This window comes from Folsomia candida, unplaced genomic scaffold (assembly GCF_002217175.1).
Source record: "Folsomia candida strain VU population unplaced genomic scaffold, ASM221717v1 Fcan01_Sc042, whole genome shotgun sequence".
Classification (NCBI taxonomy): Eukaryota; Metazoa; Arthropoda; class Collembola; order Entomobryomorpha; family Isotomidae; genus Folsomia; species Folsomia candida.
The window spans coordinates 6,271-28,026 of record NW_019091234.1 but is presented as its reverse complement, the minus strand read 5'-3'; the positions used below and the strand labels follow the sequence as shown (position 1 = coordinate 28,026).

General features: G+C 39.6%; 4 protein-coding genes and 1 non-coding gene across 5 annotated transcripts; 3 read left to right on the top strand and 2 right to left on the bottom strand.

Annotated features, from left to right (window-relative positions):
• Positions 1 to 119: 119 nt before the first annotated feature.
• On the top strand, positions 120 to 2,408 carry LOC110861506 (glycine-rich cell wall structural protein 1.0). Its single transcript, XM_022110632.2, has 2 exons — positions 120 to 257; positions 1,850 to 2,408. Exons 1-2 carry the CDS (start codon positions 210 to 212, stop codon positions 2,237 to 2,239), a joined length of 438 nt encoding a protein of 145 aa, XP_021966324.1. The 5' UTR covers positions 120 to 209; the 3' UTR covers positions 2,240 to 2,408.
• A 228-nt stretch (positions 2,409 to 2,636) lies between these two features.
• On the top strand, positions 2,637 to 3,257 carry LOC118433133 (acanthoscurrin-1-like). The gene is made up of 2 exons (XM_035844783.1): positions 2,637 to 2,882; positions 2,965 to 3,257. The coding sequence occupies exons 1-2, from the start codon at positions 2,832 to 2,834 to the stop codon at positions 3,184 to 3,186; spliced, it is 273 nt and encodes a 90-aa protein (XP_035700676.1). The 5' UTR covers positions 2,637 to 2,831; the 3' UTR covers positions 3,187 to 3,257.
• Positions 3,258 to 4,389: 1,132 nt separating this feature from the next.
• On the bottom strand, positions 4,390 to 7,071 carry LOC110861503 (acyl-protein thioesterase 2). Its single transcript, XM_022110628.2, has 5 exons — positions 6,840 to 7,071; positions 6,006 to 6,037; positions 5,835 to 5,900; positions 5,581 to 5,771; positions 4,390 to 4,920 (listed from the first exon to the last, which is right to left on the bottom strand). The coding sequence occupies exons 1-5, from the start codon at positions 6,900 to 6,902 to the stop codon at positions 4,574 to 4,576; spliced, it is 699 nt and encodes a 232-aa protein (XP_021966320.1). The 5' UTR covers positions 6,903 to 7,071; the 3' UTR covers positions 4,390 to 4,573.
• A 789-nt stretch (positions 7,072 to 7,860) lies between these two features.
• Positions 7,861 to 7,934, top strand: Trnar-ucg. The gene has a single exon. It is a non-coding gene; the product is annotated as a tRNA-Arg (tRNA).
• Positions 7,935 to 8,656: 722 nt separating this feature from the next.
• On the bottom strand, positions 8,657 to 10,713 carry LOC110861468 (growth hormone-inducible transmembrane protein). Its single transcript, XM_022110581.2, has 8 exons — positions 10,506 to 10,713; positions 10,200 to 10,424; positions 9,852 to 10,099; positions 9,712 to 9,764; positions 9,489 to 9,630; positions 9,300 to 9,405; positions 9,045 to 9,216; positions 8,657 to 8,972 (listed from the first exon to the last, which is right to left on the bottom strand). The coding sequence occupies exons 2-8, from the start codon at positions 10,417 to 10,419 to the stop codon at positions 8,885 to 8,887; spliced, it is 1,029 nt and encodes a 342-aa protein (XP_021966273.1). The 5' UTR covers positions 10,420 to 10,424; positions 10,506 to 10,713; the 3' UTR covers positions 8,657 to 8,884.
• Positions 10,714 to 21,756: the final 11,043 nt, after the last annotated feature.

The window sequence follows — 21,756 nt, the reverse complement described above, 5'->3', positions numbered from 1 at the left end:
TATTTGGGTATTGTTGCAGCCTCATTTTTCATTCTGCGAGCATAGTTTGACGGCATACTTTTCTTTAATACGCGGTATAAAGCTGGTCAACGATTGTCTAAATTTCAAACGTCTGTCCAAAATTCTCTACTCCAATTTATCAGTCTGCTCGTCATCACCGTTGTCACCTCCTCCTCGGCTTTTGTAGAATACTAATAATCTTCTGAATTATGAGTCGCTTTCCTCTGGTACTTATTTTCTTAGTTGCAACAACAACGGTGAGTGGGAGAAAGTAATATTTTTTTAAATTAATTTTTGAATAATATTAACCTTTTAAGCATTTTGACCATGTATGTCATGGCGAACAATTTTACACGAAGTGCCGGACGAAAACACAACAATTAAAAAGATCCGTCCTTAGTTACATATATCAATTTTTTACGAAATTTATTAAGTAATTATTGTCGACTTTTAATCACATCGCAACGTTAAAATATTCGGATTACATCCAAAGACTGACTTTTTCTCGAGTCGTGATTTTTAGCCCGAACCAGGACTTATGTAATTGTCATGTCAGTCGAACTGTCGAACGAGTTAACCAATTTTGACCAAATTTGGTGCAGACATGTATCTGGGCAATGCAACGACCGAGTTAGAAGATGGGTTCGATCAGAAAAGTTTTGAACCGGTGGGGGTCATATAAGTGGGTAGGGTATTTTGCACCAAAATTTCAAAATTGTTGTAGAGAGCTGAAATTTGATACAGAGGTTGCTAATGGCTCCTAATAGAAAAAAATAACTTCAGGTTGGAAAAATTTTAATCTTGAGGGACCCTATGGGGTGACCCATACTGATTTTTAGAAATTACTTTAAAAAGATGAAATCCGGCACAATGGTACTTAATGGCTTCTAATTAAAGAATATGAAGTTAAAAGTGAGTAAAGTGCAACCAGAGTGACCCTATGGGGTGACCCATACTGATTTTTCAAAATCATTATATCGAGCTGAAATTTGATATGGAGGCTGAAAACCACTGCTGGATAGCACATACATACAGCTTAGAGCTTCAGGATGTTAAAGAAGCCCACTGGTCATGGTGGTCAAGACACATGATCTGTAACTTGCTCAAAAATTTGGGACCAAATAATAGAAACTATCTAACAAACTTTTAACCATCCACAACACGGAAGTTGGTGATATTATGTTGGTCAATTCGGAAAAAAATTTAGAAGCGGGCTCTGACTTATTGAGTCAGGGACTATGTCCCTGACTCGGGCTATATGGAGTCTGCACTGTAGGTTTTATCTATTAGGAGCCATTAGCAACCTCTGTGCCAAATTTCAGCTTTCTACGACAATTTTGAAATTTTGGTGCATAAGACCCCACCCACTCAGATGACCCCCACCGGGTAACCAGTTAACCGATTTCGCCCATCTTCAAACTCGATTCCTAACTTTGTCCAATATGCACATGGTAAAAATTTCAAGTCGGTAGCTTGTGTTTAAAGAGAGTTATCCTGTTTACGGACGGACGGACGGACGGACATGACGGTTCCATAAGCCCTGACTCGGGCTAAAAAGCTGTGGAAATTATTATTTTCGACTTCCATGTATGTCATGGTCAAAGTATTTTCTTGCAAAAACAATCGCCATGACTTTGATGGTATTGGTCCTGCAATGCAAATTTTTGCGACCATGACTAACATGGTTTTGGTCTTTCGATGTGTAAAAAATATGACATGAACACCATGGTTTAGGAAACTTGGTGTAAAATTTTTCTCCATGACATTCATGGTCAAAGTTCATTCCCCATTTTCGACTATAAAATGTAAATGCTTAAAAGGTTAATGGCACTGATAATTTGAATGGCAGATTTTTATGAGGATCCATCCATCCTCCGCTCTACCACATCCGGGCGTTCTTAATGGTGATGGGAAGGAAGGCGTGGCTGGGACTGGGGTGAACGTAGCAAACGTGGCTGGTGGTGGAGATGATGGTGGCGATGGTACGAATAAAGGCGTTGCGGGGACTGGAGTCAAGGTCGGGAAGGTGACTGGGGGGAACGGGAAAGGCGTGGCTGGGACAGGGGTAAAAGTCGGGAGCATTGCTGGTGGTGGTGGCGAAAAAGATGGTGGAGTTGCAGGAACAGGGGTGAAGGTTGGAAGCATTGCTGGGGGCGATAAGAAGGAAGGTGGCGTTGCTGGTACTGGTGTGTCGACCAAGGGCGTGGTGGGAGACGGTCTCGTGGGGGATGCCATCTGATTCTAAGAAGCTGCAGATATGACGATGTGGACAAAATGTACTTATGTTCTCAAGAGATTTATATTCCTCAATGGAAATTGTTGTTTTCAATTTTTAACGATTTTAACTAATTACATAACTTACGTACTTATGCTGATTAGAATGTCAATAAAATGTCTATTCTCGTACATATGTATGTGCAATCCATGATTTTGCATTATGAAACTTGTTGAAAGTTTTACTCAGCTCATAAACTAGTTACTAGTCCATTGGCCATCAAGATAAAGCATCAATGAAATGACAATCTAACTACATTCGTACATATTGCGCCCTGCACATTTATTATGCACAGTAATAATCACATTACGTCCATGGAATGTTTGTCGTCATCAGAAAAGTATAAAATTTAAATGAAAACCGCTGTGCATCATCATTTTTACGAGTGTTACGAGCATTCCGGAACAATTGTTAGGCATTTAAGAAGTGGAGGTTAATTAGGGCATTGTCCATAAATGTACTTGGGCATATAATCTCAATCTCCAATTTTGCCATTCACCTTCCCCGTATAATATCACATCATAAATCGCTGATCCATCAGATTGGGCAAGCAAGAATGACGCGACCATTTTTCGTTGCATGCGTTTACGTGATAGCAATAATGGTGGTGAGAAATCAGTACAAATCATTTATTTCATTACGTCCCAGAAATTCCCAGAAATTTACATTTGACTGAATTGTTTGACCAGATTATGACGAGGCCATCTTCCGCCCTGCCATCCCCAGGACTGACGGACGCCGTAGGAGGCGTCGGAGGTGGCGGTGGTGGTGCTGGTGCTGGTGGTGGGGGCAGCAAAGGGATTGCAGGAACGGGCGTCGGTGGAGGCGGTGAGGGGGGTGGCCTTCTGGGCACCGGCATTTCCGTCGCAAGTACAGTGGGCGAACTGGGCCTTGGCAGCGTTACTGGATAGATCTGTAAATTCCATAATAAATTGCACTTTTGAAAATGCAGAATAAATACATTCAGAAATTTTCTCATGTACTTTTGATAATTCCAAAACTGTAAATAGCTTCACAATTTCCAGTACACGTAGTAAAATTTATGTTCTCTATATTCATGGTTTAAAGTATAGAATTATGTATAGCTCATCTGAGGGTAGTGCAATTTATCGCTAAATATTAATGCCTCTCATAACTGGCCAAAACTTTAGCATAAAGCGTACATACAAAAAGCCATAAACCTTGAAGAAATTCCTAATCGATAACAATGCCAATTTGAAATATGACGCAATATATCCGAGGGCACAATTGTTTTATTCTCACGTCCGTGGAATGACAAATCACATACTCTCAAATTATACTAGCATGTCATTTCATTTGCATATTCTGTCGCATTAGCGAGAGGCTTAGAGGTTACTTAACATGGATAGCCATCATAACGCCGAATTATCAATGTACGTACGTACGTTTGATCGGTTCCGAATTGTTTTTTCTTTATTCCACACGTATCATTTTATTGGGAAAATCAATTAATGCAGTCAAACTTCCTTAATTCCACATCCTCGAAAAATTCTGAAACGAAAATATTTTTGGCAGCCATTTCATTCTCAACTTGTTTGTTGTATAATACGCTACATTTTCGCATTCTTGTCCATAGTCTCTCGTATAGTAAATATTATATTTAATCATCATGAAGAGCTTCAATCTGGTTCTGGCTATTTTTATCATTGCCACATTGGTAAGAAGGATCAGATGTTTTTAAATCCAGGATCTTCGAGCGAGTCGTTAATTGAACATTGTTTTTTCTTGAAAAAGATATGTGCTGGATTCGCTGCTCCAGGACTTCCGGTGGCAGGGGGACTAATTGGAGGGGACAAGGACAAGAAAGACGCACCTGGCAGTGCCGCTGGTGGTGACAAGAAGGGTAGGAATATTGGCAACGAGGAATATCATAAAAAACAAAACTATCTATAATCAACTCAATTATTTCAGGGGGTGGTGGTCTAGCTGGGGTCAATTTGGACAGGACGTTGGGGGACACTCCAGTGGGAGGTCTCCTTTAATCCATGCTAAAGACGACCAATCTACCAATTTATACACACGCTAGCATGCAAACCATGCCGGATGCAAACTGGTGTCTATGAAAAATATTTTAAAGCCCCATTTTTTTTTGTTCACGTCTTCTTTATTCTCGTCCAATCACAATCACACAATTTGGTGCATATTAAAAAGCAATTAAAGTAAATATTTAACCTTTATTAATTAAGAAAAAGCTACATAACGCATGTTACATGACTTGGTCATGAATTTGATTTCACACTAACAACTAATGCTAAAATAGGCCTGCGGTTTGGTCATTCACAACTTGCTCTTGAGACCATTTGAGTCTGACTGGTTATTAGAGCTGGAGACTTTCTCCAGCCATTTGGAAATATCTTGCAGTTCCTCCTCACATGCGACCGTGTGACCCAGACCAGGATACACTTTGAACTCTACGTTTTTATTGACCGTACTCAGGACTTGTGCAGTTTTTTCGGCGCGTGGGAGAGCAATCATGTTATCCTCGTCCCCATGACAAATCAGGATGGGTGGAGTTTGAGCCTTTTCCAAAGGGATGGATTTGTCCAGAGGGAGCCATGTCGATAAGGCGAGGATTCCTGCGAGTCGGAATGGGAGCGTCAAGCCGGTGTACAGGGCGACAGCGCCTGAAAATTAATAAATCATTACATATTTCCTTTTTAGCCCGAACCAGGGCTTATGTAATCGTCATGTCCGTCCGTCTGTCTTTCGATAACTCTCGAACGAGTTGACGGATTTGGACCAAATTTTGTACAGACATGTATCTGGGCAATGCAACGACCGAGTTCGAAGATGGGTTCGATCAGAAAAGTTTTGGACCGGTGGGGGTCATCGGAGTGGGTGGGGTATTACGCACCAAAATTTCAAAATTGTCGTAGAAAGCTGAAATTTGGCACAGAGGTTGCTAATGGCTCCTAATAGATGAAAATGAGTTCAAGATGGAAAAATTTTCATTTTGAGGGACCCTAGGGGGTGACCCATACTGATTTTTCAAAATTGTCATATCGAGCTGAAATTTGGTGGAGAGGTTGCTTATGGGTCCTAATGGAAGAATATGACATGAAATTGGTATAATTTTTATCTAGAGCGACCCTATGGGGTGACCCATACCGATTTTTAGAAATTAACGTAGAAAGCTGAAATTTGGACCAGAGATCCTTACTGCTTTCTCATGAAATAATATGAAGTTATATATACTGAGAAACATGGGTTTACTAATCCTGGTTCGGGCTAAGCAAAGCTGTACTGATAGGTTATTATATATCTTCTATCTTCAGGCAACGAACCTCCTTGACTGAAGCCTCCGAGCACTATTTTGTCCGCCGGAATTCCACTCGCAATCTCGACAGCGATTACTTCTTGGATAGCTTCAGCTGCACATTTGATTCCAAACTCATCCTTTGGTTGGTCCAATGGTCGAAGGTCAAACCATGCTGGCATTACTACCCCTTGATTCAACGTTACAGCCTGAACTGGTCTGCACATACGTATGCGAGTACAATATGAATGAATTACTTTTTGAACTTTGCAAATTTCTTACGCATTCGGACAAATGATTTTAGTGTGGGAAGGCCTGACCATGGGTAAAATATCTGCCCAGCTCTGCCTGTGACATAATAAACGAATAATTTGTATAATGTCAACTGTCAACCTAATTAAATGGGTTAATATGGACCCATTTAATTGTTCCCTTGATAAGAATAGCACGAACCCCGTATCGCCCAAGCCATGAAGGAATATAATCTGCAAAATACAAAATGATTGCATTCGATAAGGTAAAACCTGTTACAGCTTTGCTTAGCCCGAACCAGGATTGATTTGTAAATGTATGTTTGTCAGCTCAGTTTTAGGCCTTTTAAGATGGCCTTATAGATTTGTCAGGATGTCTGTCTGTCCGTCCGTCTGTCTGTACGCACGATAACTCTCTTTAAACACATTCTATCGACTTGAAATTTAGTACACTTGAACTTCGGGTCAAAAGTAAGGATGAGTTCGAAGATGGGCATGATCGGTCAAGTGGTTGGCCGGTGGGGGTCTTTTCTACCCAAATGTGTTGTCATTAACTACCAAGATGGCATTAATGCCATCTTAAAAGGCCCCCCAAAGTTGCTTGGAGTAGGTTTTCTATATAAGATTATGACCTACTATTTTGCACTAATTTTTGCATACTCTTCCATTAAGAGCCACAAGCAATCGCTATGCAAAAATTCAGCAAACCCCCTCGGGTCCTTTCAGACGAAAATTTTTCAGCTTTCCACTATAATTTTGAAATTGAGGTGTATAATACCACACCCACTCCGATGACCTCGCCCCCCTCCGTCCTCACCCTTTGGCCCGATGTCGTCCATCTCCGAACTCGTTTCCTAACTTTGTCCAATATGCATATGAAAATTTCAGGTCAATCGGTGAACCTATTCGAGAGTTCGATCGAAAAACAGACAGACAGACGGACATGACAATTACATAAGCCCTGGTTGTGGCTCAATGTTAAAATATTTTTATGAAATTCTGAGATACATATATTTTGTTTGGAATCGGTACTTACGGTTGACGTCTGCTTTACCACAGACGGTAACACAATGGGTCGTAATAGTTGAAGTGCAAACATAGCAATATCTTATACTAACTTTAGTAACTTTGTTTTTTTCCCACTTATTAATTTTAATTTTTATAGCATCTGTAATTACATCAGGAAATTTGCTGTTATAATATTTTACACATGCATTATTTAATGACTAAAAATCCTCCGCGAAGATCAGGTTCAAAGGTTGGACACTTTAAAACCAATGGCATGTTTCAACCCATGCATTTAAACACAATAGCGATGATCATTACATCATGTAATTTACGTGACAAATCATTCATTCCTGCTCATTTTAATAAGCTCTGTCTAAGATACAAAATCTGAGAATGCACAAAAGAACGAATAAAAACATTGTTGAAGTACATAGTATTTAGTATGGTTCTGCATGATTGTGATATTCACGATGAAATCTGGAATAAGTAAATTGTATACCGTTCTTAAAAAAATATTTTTTCGATAGGAATATATAAGTTGAACGATAAGTATATGTTAGATGACCCTTTATTTTAAACTTAAATCACAATTTTTAAATCACAATTTTTCTGTGCTAGGTTTGGATATTATTATGCAAAGTATTGTGTCCCTGAATATTTAATACGAAAAATATCCGACAAGTTGTACTTTTGTACAAAATTTGCATATCCATTCAGATTTGCCTTGACCTGATCCGAAATGCAAAAGATTGCGACCAATCACATCAATCAGACGAGAGAAAGTTAGCAGTGTCAATAAAATGGTGAGAGTTGATCAGCCAGGCCCAGATGGATTATTTTGATCTCCTTTCAACGGCTCTGTGGCCTAATGAAATTCTTGGTATTCATCAGTGTAATTCGGCCCATTTTTATGCATATTATGCCGTTTAACGCACTTTTATGCATTACAGAAATAATCAGAAATTCATGCGTTGACCGAAAGTTGATAACATGTAACATTGTACCATGCATACCATTGTAACACGCTATAAACCACAACCTTACAATACGGCTCTGTGGCCCAATTGGATATGGCGTCGGACTTCGAATCCGAAGATTGTGGGTTCGAGTCCCATCAGAGTCACACTTTTTTTACTCATTTTTTGCATTTCGTTTTGCATTCATTTACACTTTCATACTGCTGTCATATTGGTACTGAATTTGCTATTTATTAAAATTATATCGATAGCATACCTTAGAATTTATTAACTTTGACCCTATATGTATTTACAAAATTTCATGAAAAGTTAAAGCGTTAACGACTGTTTAATAACGTACATGCAAAGTGTCAAGTGGGTATTTACATGAGATAAGATATTCGTAATATAATGGTCTGAAAAATGAATTGAGAGACAGACAGACAGATGTGACGATTCCAAAAGCCTCAGCTCGTACACCGTGCCAATTGTTCAGATTCCTAATAAACATGCAAAATTTACTAAATATAAATTCTGTTACTACATACTTACATGTTATGTATGTATTTTTAGTTGTAATGTGTAGATTGTGTTGCGTTGCTGGTTCAGTTCGCATTACGGTGCAAATCCCTACTCAAGTCGAACATGAATATATTTACACAAGTCCTCTTACCTGGTCCTCTCCGCGGATGGGACAACGGTTCGAAACAAGATGCATTGCAATGGACGCCATTTTCTTTCCTGGGTAGCATTAAATATTCGAAAGTTTTCCTACTGATCTCATGTAATGATGTATCTGCTAAATGGAGGAAAACATGACTATGAGCCGAGTAATGCAGTTTTACTGAATCTTGTTTCATTTCATTTTGAAGGAGAACCAAGACAAGTATACGATTTGTACAAGAGGGTCATTTAATTAGCGGTTGTCACAACTCATCAAAGAGGTGCTGGTTATATTTATGACTTTGACATTGTGCATTTATCACATAAAAGAAATAACTTTTCAAATATCCAATTGAATTTTCAATCGCTAAACATTGCTGACGATGGCGACGGTGGTGAATAGTAGTAATAATAAATATTTAAGGGTTCGAGAAGGTTGACTAAATCGACGAGTTTATTTTTTTCTGCCTCCACCTCCCATGGCGTACATTTGTGCAATTCTGACAAAAATGTTGACAGTGTCGAGGTAAATGGACATTGATCTGTGGAAACAGTTTTGTAATGAGTAATTTATTTTATAAACCAGACATTGTGTAGTTATTTGTCTTGCTTACGCGTTGATTGGGTCAAATGGGACGACTGAATTTGGTGGCACAGCTTCCGCTCTCCTAATAACCTTTTGAGTGTCATATAGCAAAAATCCAGAGAACAGGACAAGTCCACCGTAAAGAGCGATCGAATACAGGCCCGCGCCAAGGGCAGATGTCATCGGGACAAACATGGAGCCTATAAACCAGAAATACAATTTAAGATTAACCAGCCATTCATGAAATATTGATAATCATCCATGGTATTGTAAAAATGCACACCTAGAGATGAGGCGAAAACAACGCCAAGACCAATTCCCAAGGGTCCGCCCATGTTGAGAAACTTTTCACTCGGAGCCGATATCGCAATTGCAGACAGCCCTCCAACCTGTTTGGGAATCGTTGGAAAAATATTATTAGCATTTGTCCTTCGTTCTCCGCTTATCAAAAGTAAAGAAGATCTGAGCTAACAATCCCAGAAGTCATTATTGCCGCACGCAAAAGGAGAGGTCCACCCAGGAGCAGCATTGGGGCGAGAACAACTCCCATCACGCCAGAATGAACCATCCATCCCACTTGCTTTGCACCAAATCCTTCCTTATACGGCATCCCGCTAATTGGACACAGTGGAAATTTAGTCAATAATAAAATATCAATTACTTGCTACAACTATTCATAAAACTGAGCCACGAACCGAACAACCATGCCCGTTCCAATCATTGCAACAAGAGTACCCCCGATGACGACCTGCAGATAATATAACAATTAAGACGCGTCCATCATCATGATCATCACGACTAGTCATACTTTGGACTACGAGAATGGAACACCCACCCAGGAATTTCTCATCATCAAATTCATAACGGCTGGTGAGCGAAAGGCGGACATGGCTGTAGCTGCAGTGAAAGCGAGTGAACCGCCAAAGTACATGTACGTGTCGCGAATTCGTTCCCTCACATAATTGGGCCACATGATGGCTCTGTCCGAAATCGACGTTCCCACCGACTCGCTCGACATCCCCAACCCATAATAGCACAGCGCTCCAATCCCAAACACGGACGCTCCGGCGATGACTCCTTGTCCTGGGTCCAGATTAAGCAAAGTCGAAATTAAACTAATTATATTCTCCACATCCATCTGTAGTAAATAATCCATATAATGCATAAATCCATATATATATACCAATCTGAAAGGGAGCACCGGAAGTGGGGCCCATGGCTCTGTCCTTGAGACCAATCCTTTCTCTCGCTCTTCGAACAAAATGTCGGTTATTTTCATTGAAAAGTTTGGCATCCGTTTTGAAAGCACGGAACACGGTGGGTCCTTTAAACGACTGTTCCGAAAGTCGGAGGGTCAGCATTGGAGCCTTCAACGGCATCACGGCCAAACGTGACAAGATCATCTTTGCTACAATATTAATTCACAACAATTTTATTATGTGTGACGAAATGTACTTGAGGAGTTACGTATCTATTATTATTTACTAACTTGCTCACTGCTTAGCCAATGATTTAGTAGTTTTGAATTTTGTGACGTGTGTTGAATTCAATTAAATGTTACTGTGCTCTTCCCTGTAATTGTTTGGAGAGATTTGAAACGTTGTCTCTTGGTCACCAAGAACGCAGGACCCACAAATTTGAGAACAGAATAAAATGACGCAAAAACATTGGACTGGAACTTTCCGAAAGTAGATTTCGCTGCCTGGTGGAACGGGGAAAATGCGACGTTCCGACGAGATGATGATGACATGAGAAGGAGGAGGCAGCCTCCTTACGTGAAATGCCCCACCGTGATATTCGGCTCAATTTTTGATATGTTGTACATTTCGACCTGCCGAACAAAAAATGTATTGGTCCCTAAGCCTTAAGTGACCTGGTTCGACCGGAAATAGAGGTCAAAGGTCAGTGCACTTTTTCGCTCGAAACCCCATAAACCGTATATTTTTAGAAAGCTACGGACCTCCCCAGTCCGAATATACACCATACTTGGGTCAAAGGTCAAGCCTTGATCTGTCGAGGTCAACCCTTGGCCTGTTGAGGTCAAATATGTTATTGAGGCAAGGTAAGATTTTTGGGGAAAATAAGTGGCCAAAGTACATTTCTGATGGGATGACTGCACCCTTGCTGGAAAAGGGCATTATTACATAGTTGGTTAACACTACATAATCAAGATCAATAAACACAAATGTTAGTGTTAACCAACTATGTAATAATGCCCTTTTCCAGCAAGGGTTCAGTCATCCTATCAGAAATGTACTTTGGCCACTTATTTTCCCCAAAAATCTTACCTTGCCTCAATAACATATTTGACCTCGACAGGCCAAGGGTTGACCTCGACAGATCAAGGCTTGACCTTTGACCCAAGTATGGTGTATATTCGGACTGGGGAGGTCCGTAGCTTTCTAAAAATATACGGTTTATGGGGTTTCGAGCGAAAAAGTGCACTGACCTTTGACCTCTATTTCCGGTCGAACCAGGTCACTTAAGGCTTAGGGACCAATACATTTTTTGTTTGGCACGTCGAAATGTACAACATATCAAAAATTGAGCCGAATATCACGGTGGGGCATTTCACGTAAGGAGGGTGCCTCCTCCTTTGACTCTATTAAAAGGATGAGGTATCACCTAGCCGTCCAACCGACCACCCCTAACCGTCCAGCCGTCCATCGCATCACTTAGCCGTCCAGCCGTCCCGTCGGCAACCCTTAGCCGTCCACCATACCCCCTAGCCGTGCAGCCGATCAAAATTCTCAAAGTGCCTCAAAATTTTCAAATTACCCCAAAATTCTCAAATTATCCCAAAATTTTCACGGTACCCCAAAATTCTCAAATTACCCCAAAATTTTCAAGGTACCTTAAAAATTTTCAAATTACCACAAAATTCTCACGGTACCCCAAAATTCCACCAGAGGCGCTACCGGTTCGCAAAACGCTGGGATTGTTTCTCAGCGGATTTGTTAACATTCAATCACATTTAATTTTTTAATAGTAAACTTGTCATTATTTTTAATTAGATTGAATTGAAGATACCTTCATGTTTTGTTGGCGGTTGTAATTCCGGTTATAATAGCTCGATAACTGATCTCTTCAAACTTCAATCCAATTTCAGCAAGCGACATTAAAGGTGCGTTTATGCTTCACGTCACCGTCACGTCCTCCTCCAAATCCGATTTTTTGATTGGTTAAAATTTTTAATTGTAGTGATAATTTCGTTCAGCCAATCAAAAAATCGGATTTGAAGGAGGACGTGACGATGACGTGAAGCATAAACACCACTTAAGGAATTGTAGATAAAAAATCTGCCGAAACGAGAAGTTAACTTTCTACAATCAAAACATTTGGTTTGTTATCTGCATTTTGAAGAGCAATTTATTGTTAAGTATAATTACATGACTCAGAACAACGTCGGGCTTAACTACGAAGAGAGAAAACGGTGGAAGTTAACCACCGACGTCGTTCAAACAAAGTTTTCTAACAACCTGCTGTCTATAAATTATGATAAAAACATTCAAAAAGAAAATTACCTTTTAATAGATCATAAAGTGTCATTAAGAAACCCCGTGAAACTAAATTTTCCTTAACTGATCTAATTAGTAATATTGCAAAACCTGAGTTTTATAATTGTAATTGGGAATAAATTCTGAGGAGGAGAAAGAACTATTTAGCTGTGTTTGAGTTGGATAAGTCAAGTGGATGGAATCGCAGATCCTTAAAAAAGTATCATCTAGTCAAGTGATACCTCAGTCAACCTTAGCGAAGATCGTTACACATGAAAGCAGCGTTGTTTACAATTTGTGTGGCTACCTGGTTTTACCTGAAGTCCTCCAAGTCCATTGCATGCGAAGAATGCACTTTAAAATCTACTCGGGCCAAAGGACAAACTGATGACGCCGTCCAAAGTGTGTGGATAGACCGTAAAAGCTCAAATCAAGGCGTCACATTTTTTGTTTCCACAGTTGTAGACGTAGTTTTGGGCGGGGATTTCAGAAATCGCCATCATTTCGTCATGCGACGACCCCATGACCGTGTAGACGACATATATTAAATATATATATACTATATTAATAACATAAATTAATAATAATTAATAATTATAATTCATTATTATTATCAATATATATTATTAAATATATATTATTAATCCATATATTAAACACAGTTAAATTAAGATTCAATTTTTATAAAAATCTCAATTTGCCTCATTACGACGTACGATTAGTTTGAGCTTATGACCTTATAATCAACAACGCCCATCTTCAAACTCTTCTGTACTTAAAAAATTAGAAACACATTGGCGAAAACCGCATGTCGAAATTCGATTTCGTTCTAAAGTTGCCATAAAGGTGCATTATGAAACCAGGGTTTTCCGCTCTCTGTATCATCCATGCGCCGTATAACTAGCAATCCTCAACAGATACACAAGGCATGTGTTGTATTTATAAAATTATGCATCCTTAAAAGGCAGTTCTTGTCCAGGGACCATGTTCCCAAAGTTGTTAACAAATTATGATGACCATCAAATTCTCAATATTTCTTCATGACAAATATGTTCGACATATTTGTCGAACTTGTTTTCATGGCGACGAAACATGGCGACGAAATTTATCGAAAACAACTAAGTGGCGGCGGGTGGGGCATTGCGACATGTCGACAACACCAATCAAGAAGGGTCTGTCGCAATTTGATGGAAATCGGCCGATAAATGACCTAGTTATGGTATTGCGACGAAATTTGTCGAAAACAACTAAGTGGCGGCGGGTGGGGCATTGCGACATGTCGACAACAGCAATAAGAAGGGTCTGTCGCAATTTTATGGAAATCGGCCGATAAATGACCTAGTTATGGCATGGCGACGAAATTTGTCGAAAACAAATAAGTGGCGGCGGGTGGGGCATTGCGACATGTTGACAACACCAATAAGAAGGGTCTGTCTCAATTTGATGGAAATCGGCCGATAAATGACCTAGTTAAGGCATGGCGACAAAATCTGTGGAAAATAACTACGTGGCGACGGGTGGGGCATTGCGACATGTCGACAACACCAATAAGAAGGGTCTGTCGCAATTTGATGGAAATCGGCCGATAAATGACCTAGTTATGGCATAGCGACGAAATTTGTCGAAAACAACTACGTGGCGACGGGTGGGGCATTGCGACATGTCGACAACACCAATAAGAAGGGTCTGTCGCAATTTGATGGAAATCGACCGATAAATGACCTAGTTATGGCATGGCGACAAAATTTGTCGAAAACAACTAAGTGGCGGCGGGTGGGGCATTGGGACATGTCGACAACACCAATAAGAAGGGTCTGTCGCAATTTGATGGAAATCGGCCGATAAATGACCTAGTTATGGCATAGCGACGAAATTTGTGGAAAACAACTAAGTGGCGGCGGGTGGGGCATTGCGACATGTCGACAACAGCAATAGGAAGAGTCTATCGCAATTTGATGGAAATCGGCCGATAAAGGACCTAGTTATGGCATGGCGACGAAATTTGTCGAAAACAAATAAGTGGCGGCGGGTGGGGCATTGCGACATGTTGACAACACCAATAAGAAGGGTCTGTCTCAATTTGATGGAAATCGGCCGATAAATGACCTAGTTAAGGCATGGCGACAAAATCTGTGGAAAATAACTACGTGGCGACGGGTGGGGCATTGCGACATGTCGACAACACCAATAAGAAGGGTCTGTCGCAATTTGATGGAAATCGGCCGATAAATGACCTAGTTATGGCATAGCGACGAAATTTGTCGAAAACAACTACGTGGCGACGGGTGGGGCATTGCGACATGTCGACAACACCAATAAGAAGGGTCTGTCGCAATTTGATGGAAATCGACCGATAAATGACCTAGTTATGGCATGGCGACAAAATTTGTCGAAAACAACTAAGTGGCGGCGGGTGGGGCATTGGGACATGTCGACAACACCAATAAGAAGGGTCTGTCGCAATTTGATGGAAATCGGCCGATAAATGACCTAGTTATGGCATAGCGACGAAATTTGTGGAAAACAACTAAGTGGCGGCGGGTGGGGCATTGCGACATGTCGACAACAGCAATAGGAAGAGTCTATCGCAATTTGATGGAAATCGGCCGATAAAGGACCTAGTTATGGCATGGCGACGAAATTTGTCGAAAACAACTAAGTGGCGTCGGGTGGGGCATTGCGACATGCCGACAACACTAATAGGAAGGGTCTGTAGAGATTTTTTAATTAAACTCAGGGTTTAGTTGAATTCAACTCAGGGTTTAGTTTTCAACTCTTCGAAAACTGGTTTTTGCAGACTCGAAAACTGGTTTTTGCAGACTCGAAAACTGCTTTTTGCAGACTCGAAAACTGGTTTTTGCAGACTCGAAAACTGCTTTTTGCAGACTCGAAAACTGGTTTTTGCAGACTCGAAAAGTGGTTTTTGCAGACTCGAAAAGTGGTTTATGCAGGCTCGAAAAGTGGTTTTTGCAGACTTGAAAAGTGGTTTTTGCAGACTCGAAAAGTGGTTTTTGCAGACTTGAAAAGTGGTTTTTGCAGACTCTAAAAGTGGTTTTTGCAGACTCGAAAAGTGGTTTTTGCAGACTCGAAAAGTGGTTTATGCAGACTCGAAAAGTGGTTTTTGCAGACTTGAAAAGTGGTTTTTGCATACTCGAAAACTGGTTTTTGCAGACTCGAAAACTGCTTTTTACAAACTCGAAAACTGGTTTCCGCAGACTCGAAAAGTGGTTTTTGCAGACTTGAAAAGTGGTTTTTGCAAACTCGAAAAGTGGTTTTTGCAGACTCGAAAAGTGGTTTTTGCAGACTCGGAAACAGGTTTTTGCAGACTCGAAAACTCGTTTTTGCATACTCGAAAAGTGGTTTTTGCATACTCGAAAACTGGTTTTTGCAGACTCGAAAACTGGTTTTTGCAGACTCGAAAAAGGGTTATGACAGAATCGAAAACTGGTTTTCGCAAACTCGAAAAGTGGTTTTTGCAGACTCGAAAAGTGGTTTTTGCAGACTCGGAAACAGGTTTTTGCAGACTCGAAAACTCGTTTTTGCATACTCGAAAAGTGGTTTTTGCATACTCGAAAACTGGTTTTTGCAGACTGGAAAACTGGTTTTTGCAGACTCGAAAAGAGGTTATGACAGAATCGAAAACTGGTTTTCGCAAACTCGAAAAGTGGTTTTGACAGAATCGAAAACTGGTTTTTGCAGACTCGAAAACTGCTTTTTGCAGACTCGAAAACTGGTTTTTGCAGAGTCGAAAACTGGTTTTCGCAGACTCGAAAACTGGTTTTTGCATGCTCGAAAACTGGTTTTTGCAGACTCGAAAACTGGTTTTTGCAGACTCGAAAACTGGTTTTTGCAGACTCGAAAACTGGTTTTTGCAGACTCGAAAAAGGGTTATGACAGAATCGACAACTGGTTTTCGCAAACTCGAAAAGTGGTTTTTGCAGACTCGAAAAGTGGTTTATGCAGACTCGAAAACTCGTTTTTGCATACTCGAAAAGTGGTTTTTGCATACTCGAAAACTGGTTTTTGCAGACTGGAAAACTGGTTTTTGCAGACTCGAAAAGAGGTTATGACAGAATCGAAAACTGGTTTTCGCAAACTCGAAAAGTGGTTTTGACAGAATCGAAAACTGGTTTTTGCAGACTCGAAAACTGCTTTTTGCAGACTCGAAAACTGGTTTTTGCAGAGTCGAAAACTGGTTTTCGCAGACTCGAAAACTGGTTTTTGCATGCTCGAAAACTGGTTTTTGCAGACTCGAAAACTGGTTTTTGCAGACTCGAAAACTGCTTTTTGCAGAATCGAAAACTGGTTTTGGCAAACTCGAAAAGTGGTTTTTGCAGACTCGAAACGTGGTTTTTGCAGACTCGAAAAGTGGTTCTTGCAGACTCGAAAAGTGGTTTTTGCAGACTCGAAAAGTGGTTTTTGCAGACTCTAAAAGTGGTTTTTGCAGACTCGAAAAGTGGGTTTTGCAGAATCGAAAAGTGGTTTTTGCAGACTCGAAAACTGCTTTTTACAAACTCGAAAACTGGTTTTTGCAGACTCGAAAAGTGGTTTATGCAGACTCGAAAAGTGGTTTTTGCAGACTTGAAAAGTGGTTTTTGCATACTCGAAAACTGGTTTTTGCAGACTCGAAAACTCCTTTTTACAAACTCGAAAACTGGTTTCCGCAGACTCGAAAAGTGGTTTTTGCAGACTTGAAAAGTGGTTTTTGCATACTCGAAAACTGGTTTTTGCAGACTCGAAAACTGGTTTTTGCAGACTCGAAAAGAGGTTATGACACAATCGAAAACTGGTTTTGGCAAACTCGAAAAGTGGTTTTTGCAGACTCGAAACGTGGTTTTTGCAAACTCGAAAAGTGGTTTTTGCAGACTCGAAAAGTGGTTTTTGCAGACTCGAAAAGTGGTTTTTGCAGACTCGGAAACAGGTTTTTGCAGACTCGAAAACTCGTTTTTGCATACTCGAAAAGTGGTTTTTGCATACTCGAAAACTGGTTTTTGCAGACTCGAAAACTGGTTTTTGCAGACTCGAAAAGGGGTTATGACAGAATCGAAAACTGGTTTTCGCAAACTCGAAAAGTGGTTTTGGCAGACTCGAAAACTGGTTTTTGCAGACTCGAAAACTGGTTTTTGCAGACTCGAAAACTGGTTTTTGCAGACTCGAAAACTGGTTTTTGCATACTCGAAAACTGGTTTTCGCAAACTCGAAAAGTGGTTTTGGCAGACTCGAAAACTGGTTTTTGCAGACTCGAAAACTGGTTTTTGCAGACTCGAAAACTGGTTTTTGCAGACTCGAAAACTGGTTTTTGCATACTCGAAAACTGGTTTTTGCAGACTCGAAAAGTGGTTTTTGCAGACTCGAAAAGTGGTTTTTGCAAACTCGAAAAGTGGTTTTTGCAGACCCGAAAAGTGGTTTTTGCAGACTCGAAAAGTGGTTTTTGCAGACTCGAAAACTGGTTTTTGCAGGCTCGAAAACTCGTTTTTGCATACTCGAAAAGTGGTTTTTGCATACTCGAAAACTGGTTTTTGCAGACTCGAAAAGTGGTTTATGCAGACTTGAAAAGTGGTTTTTGCAGAAATCTACACGGTAAGGAAGAAATCTAAACGGTGAAAACAAAATTTAAACGGTCAGGAAGAAATCTAGACGGTTAGGAAGAAACCTAAACAGTGAAAACAAAATTTAAATGGTCAGGAAGAAATCTAGACGGTTAGGAAGAAATCTAAACGGTGAAAACAAAATTTAAACGGTCAGGAAGAAATCTAGACGGTTAGGAAGAAATCTAAACGGTGAAAACAAAATTTAAACGGTCAGGAACAAATCTAAACGGTTAGGAAGAAATCTAAACGGTGAAAACAAAATTTCAACGGTCAGGAACAAACCTAAACGGTGAAAACAAAATTTAAACGGTCAGGAAGAAATCTAGACGGTTAGGAAGAAATCCAAACGGTGAAAACAAAATTTAAACGGTCAGGAAGAAATCTAGACGGTTAGGAAGAAACCTAAACAGTGAAAACAAAATTTAAATGGTCAGGAAGAAATCTAGACGGTTAGGAAGAAATGTAAACGGTGAAAACAAAATTTAAACGGTCAGGAACAAATCTAGACGGTTAGGAAGAAATCTAAACGGTGAAAACAAAATTTAAACGGTCAGGAACAAATCTAAACGGTTAGGAAGAAATCTAAACGGTGAAAACAAAATTTAAACGGTCAGGAAGAAATCTAGGCGGTTAGGAAGAAACCTAAACAGTGAAAACAAAATTTAAATGGTCAGGAAGAAATCCAGACGGTCAGGAAGAAACCCAAACGGTTAGGAAGAAATCGAAACGGTGAAAACAAAATTTAAACGGTCAGGAACAAATCTAGACGGTTAGGAAGAAACCTAAACGGTGAAAACAAAATTTAAACGGTCAGGAACAAATCTAGACGGTTAGGAAGGAACCTAAACGGTGAAAACAAAATTTAAATGGTCAGGAAGAAATCTAGACGGTCAGGTAGAAACCTAAACGGTTAGGAAGAAATCTAAACGGTGAAAACAAAATTTAAATGGTCAGGAAGAAATCTAGACGGTTAGGAAGAAATCTAAACGGTGAAAACAAAATTTAAACGGTCAGGAAGAAATCTAGACGGTTAGGAAGAAATCTAAACGGTGAAAACAAAATTTAAACGGTCAGGAACAAATCTAGACGGTTAGGAAGGAACCTAAACGGTGAAAACAAAATTTAAACGGTCAGGAAGAAATCTAGACGGTAAGGAAGAAATCTAAACGGTGAAAACAAAATTTAAACGGTCAGGAAGAAATCTAGACGGTTAGGAAGAAATCTAAACGGTGAAAACAAAATTTAAACGGTCAGGAACAAATCTAGACGGTTAGGAAGGAACCTAAACGGTGAAAACAAAATTTAAATGGTCAGGAAGAAATCTAGACGGTTAGGAAGAAATCCAAACGGCGAATACAAAATTTCAACGGTTAGGAAGAAATCTAAACGGTGAAAACAAAATTTAAACGGTCAGGAACAAATCTAGACGGTTAGGAAGAAACCTAACAGTGAAACAAAATTTAAATGGTCAGGAAGAAATCTAGACGGTCAGGAAGAAACCTAAACGGTTAGGAAGAAATCTAAACGGTGAAAACCAATTTAAACGGTCAGGAAGAAATCTAGACGGTTAGGAAGAAATCCAAACGGCGAATACAAAATTTCAACGGTTAGGAAGAAATCTAAACGGTGAAAACAAAATTTAAACGGTCAGGAACAAATCTAGACGGTTAGGAAGAAACCTAAACAGTGAAAACAAAATTTAAATGGTCAGGAAGAAATCTAGACGGTCAGGAAGAAACCCAAACGGTTAGGAAGAAATCTAAACGGTGAAAACAAAATTTCAACGGTCAGGAACAAACCTAAACGGTGAAAACAAAATTTAAACGGTTAGGAAGAAATCTAGACGGTTAGGAAGAAATCCAAACGGTGAAAACAAAATTTAAACGGTCAGGAAGAAATCTAGACGGTTAGGAAGAAACCTAAACAGTGAAAACAAAATTTAAATGGTCAGGAAGAAATCTAGACGGTTAGGAAGAAATGTAAACGGTGAAAACAAAATTTAAACGGTCAGGAACAAATCTAGACGGTTAGGAAGAAATCTAAACGGTGAAAACAAAATTTAAACGGTCAGGAACAAATCTAAACGGTTAGGAAGAAATCTAAACGGTGAAAACAAAATTTCAACGGTCAGGAACAAACCTAAACGGTGAAAACAAAATTTAAACGGTCAGGAAGAAATCTAGACGGTTAGGAAGAAATCTAAACGGTGAAAACAAAATTTAAAAGGTCAGGAAGAAATCTACACGGTAAGGAAGAAATCTAAACGGTGAAAACAAAATTTAAACGGTCAGGAAGAAATCTAGACGGTTAGGAAGAAACCTAAACAGTGAAAACAAAATTTAAATGGTCAGGAAGAAATCTAGACGGTTAGGAAGAAATGTAAACGGTGAAAACAAAATTTAAACGGTCAGGAACAAATCTAAACGGTTAGGAAGAAATCTAAACGGTGAAAACAAAATTTAAACGGTCAGGAAGAAATCTAGGCGGTTAGGAAGAAATCTAAACGGTGAAAACAAAATTTAAACGGTCAGGAAGAAATCTAGGCGGTTAGGAAGAAATCTAAACGGTGAAAACAAAATTTAAACGGTCAGGAACAAATCTAAACGGTTAGGAAGAAATCTAAACGGTGAAACAAAATTTAAACGGTCAGGAAGAAATCTAGGCGTTAGGAAGAAACCTAAACAGTGAAAACAAAATTTAAATGGTCAGGAAGAAATCCAGACGGTCAGGAAGAAACCCAAACGGTTAGGAAGAAATCGAAACGGTGAAAACAAAATTTAAACGGTCAGGAACAAATCTAGACGGTTAGGAAGAAACCTAAACGGTGAAAACAAAATTTAAACGGTCAGGAACAAATCTAGACGGTTAGGAAGGAACCTAAACGGTGAAAACAAAATTTAAATGGTCAGGAAGAAATCTAGACGGTCAGGTAGAAACCTAAACGGTTAGGAAGAAATCTAAACGGTGAAAACCAAATTTAAACGGTCAGGAAGAAATCTAGACGGTTAGGAAGAAATCCAAACGGCGAATACAAAATTTCAACGGTTAGGAAGAAATCTAAACGGTGAAAACAAAATTTAAACGGTCAGGAACAAATCTAGACGGTTAGGAAGAAACCTAAACAGTGAAAACAAAATTTAAATGGTCAGGAAGAAATCTAGACGGTTAGGAAGAAATCTAAACGGTGAAAACAAAATTTAAACGGTCAGGAACAAATCTAGAGGGTTAGGAAGGAACCTAAACGGTGAAAACAAAATTTAAATGGTCAGGAAGAAATCTAGACGGTCAGGAAGAAACCTAAACGGTTAGGAAGAAATCTAAACGGTGAAAACCAAATTTAAACGGTCAGGAAGAAATCTAGACGGTAAGGAAGAAATCTAAACGGTGAAAACAAAATTTAAACGGTCAGGAAGAAATCTAGACGGTTAGGAAGAAATCCAAACGGTTAGGAAGAAATCTAAACGGTGAAAATAAAATTTAAACGGTCAGGAACAAATCTAGACCGTTAGGAAGAAATCTAAACGGTGAAAACCAAATTTAAACGGTCAGGAAGAAATCTAGACGGTTAGGAAGAAATCTAGACGGTTAGGAAGAAATCCAAACGGTGAAAACAAAATTTAAACGGTCAGGAAGAAATCTAGACGGTTAGGAA

Coding starts and splice junctions, on each gene's coding strand:
- LOC110861506 (XM_022110632.2), top strand. CDS start 210: ATGAGTCGCTTTCCTCTGGTACTTATTTTCTTAGTTGCAACAACAACG. Junction 258..1,849: donor TCTTAGTTGCAACAACAACG/GTGAGTGGGAGA, acceptor TTTGAATGGCAG/ATTTTTATGAGGATCCATCC.
- LOC118433133 (XM_035844783.1), top strand. CDS start 2,832: ATGACGCGACCATTTTTCGTTGCATGCGTTTACGTGATAGCAATAATG. Junction 2,883..2,964: donor ACGTGATAGCAATAATGGTG/GTGAGAAATCAG, acceptor TTGTTTGACCAG/ATTATGACGAGGCCATCTTC.
- LOC110861503 (XM_022110628.2), bottom strand. CDS start 6,902: ATGTTTGCACTTCAACTATTACGACCCATTGTGTTACCGTCTGTGGTA. Junction 5,901..6,005: donor CATGGCTTGGGCGATACGGG/GTTCGTGCTATT, acceptor ATTATGTCACAG/GCAGAGCTGGGCAGATATTT. Junction 5,772..5,834: donor AAAATCATTTGTCCGAATGC/GTAAGAAATTTG, acceptor ACGTATGTGCAG/ACCAGTTCAGGCTGTAACGT.
- LOC110861468 (XM_022110581.2), bottom strand. CDS start 10,419: ATGATCTTGTCACGTTTGGCCGTGATGCCGTTGAAGGCTCCAATGCTG. Junction 9,765..9,851: donor TGATGATGAGAAATTCCTGG/GTGGGTGTTCCA, acceptor TATTATCTGCAG/GTCGTCATCGGGGGTACTCT. Junction 9,406..9,488: donor CAATAATGACTTCTGGGATT/GTTAGCTCAGAT, acceptor ATTCCCAAACAG/GTTGGAGGGCTGTCTGCAAT.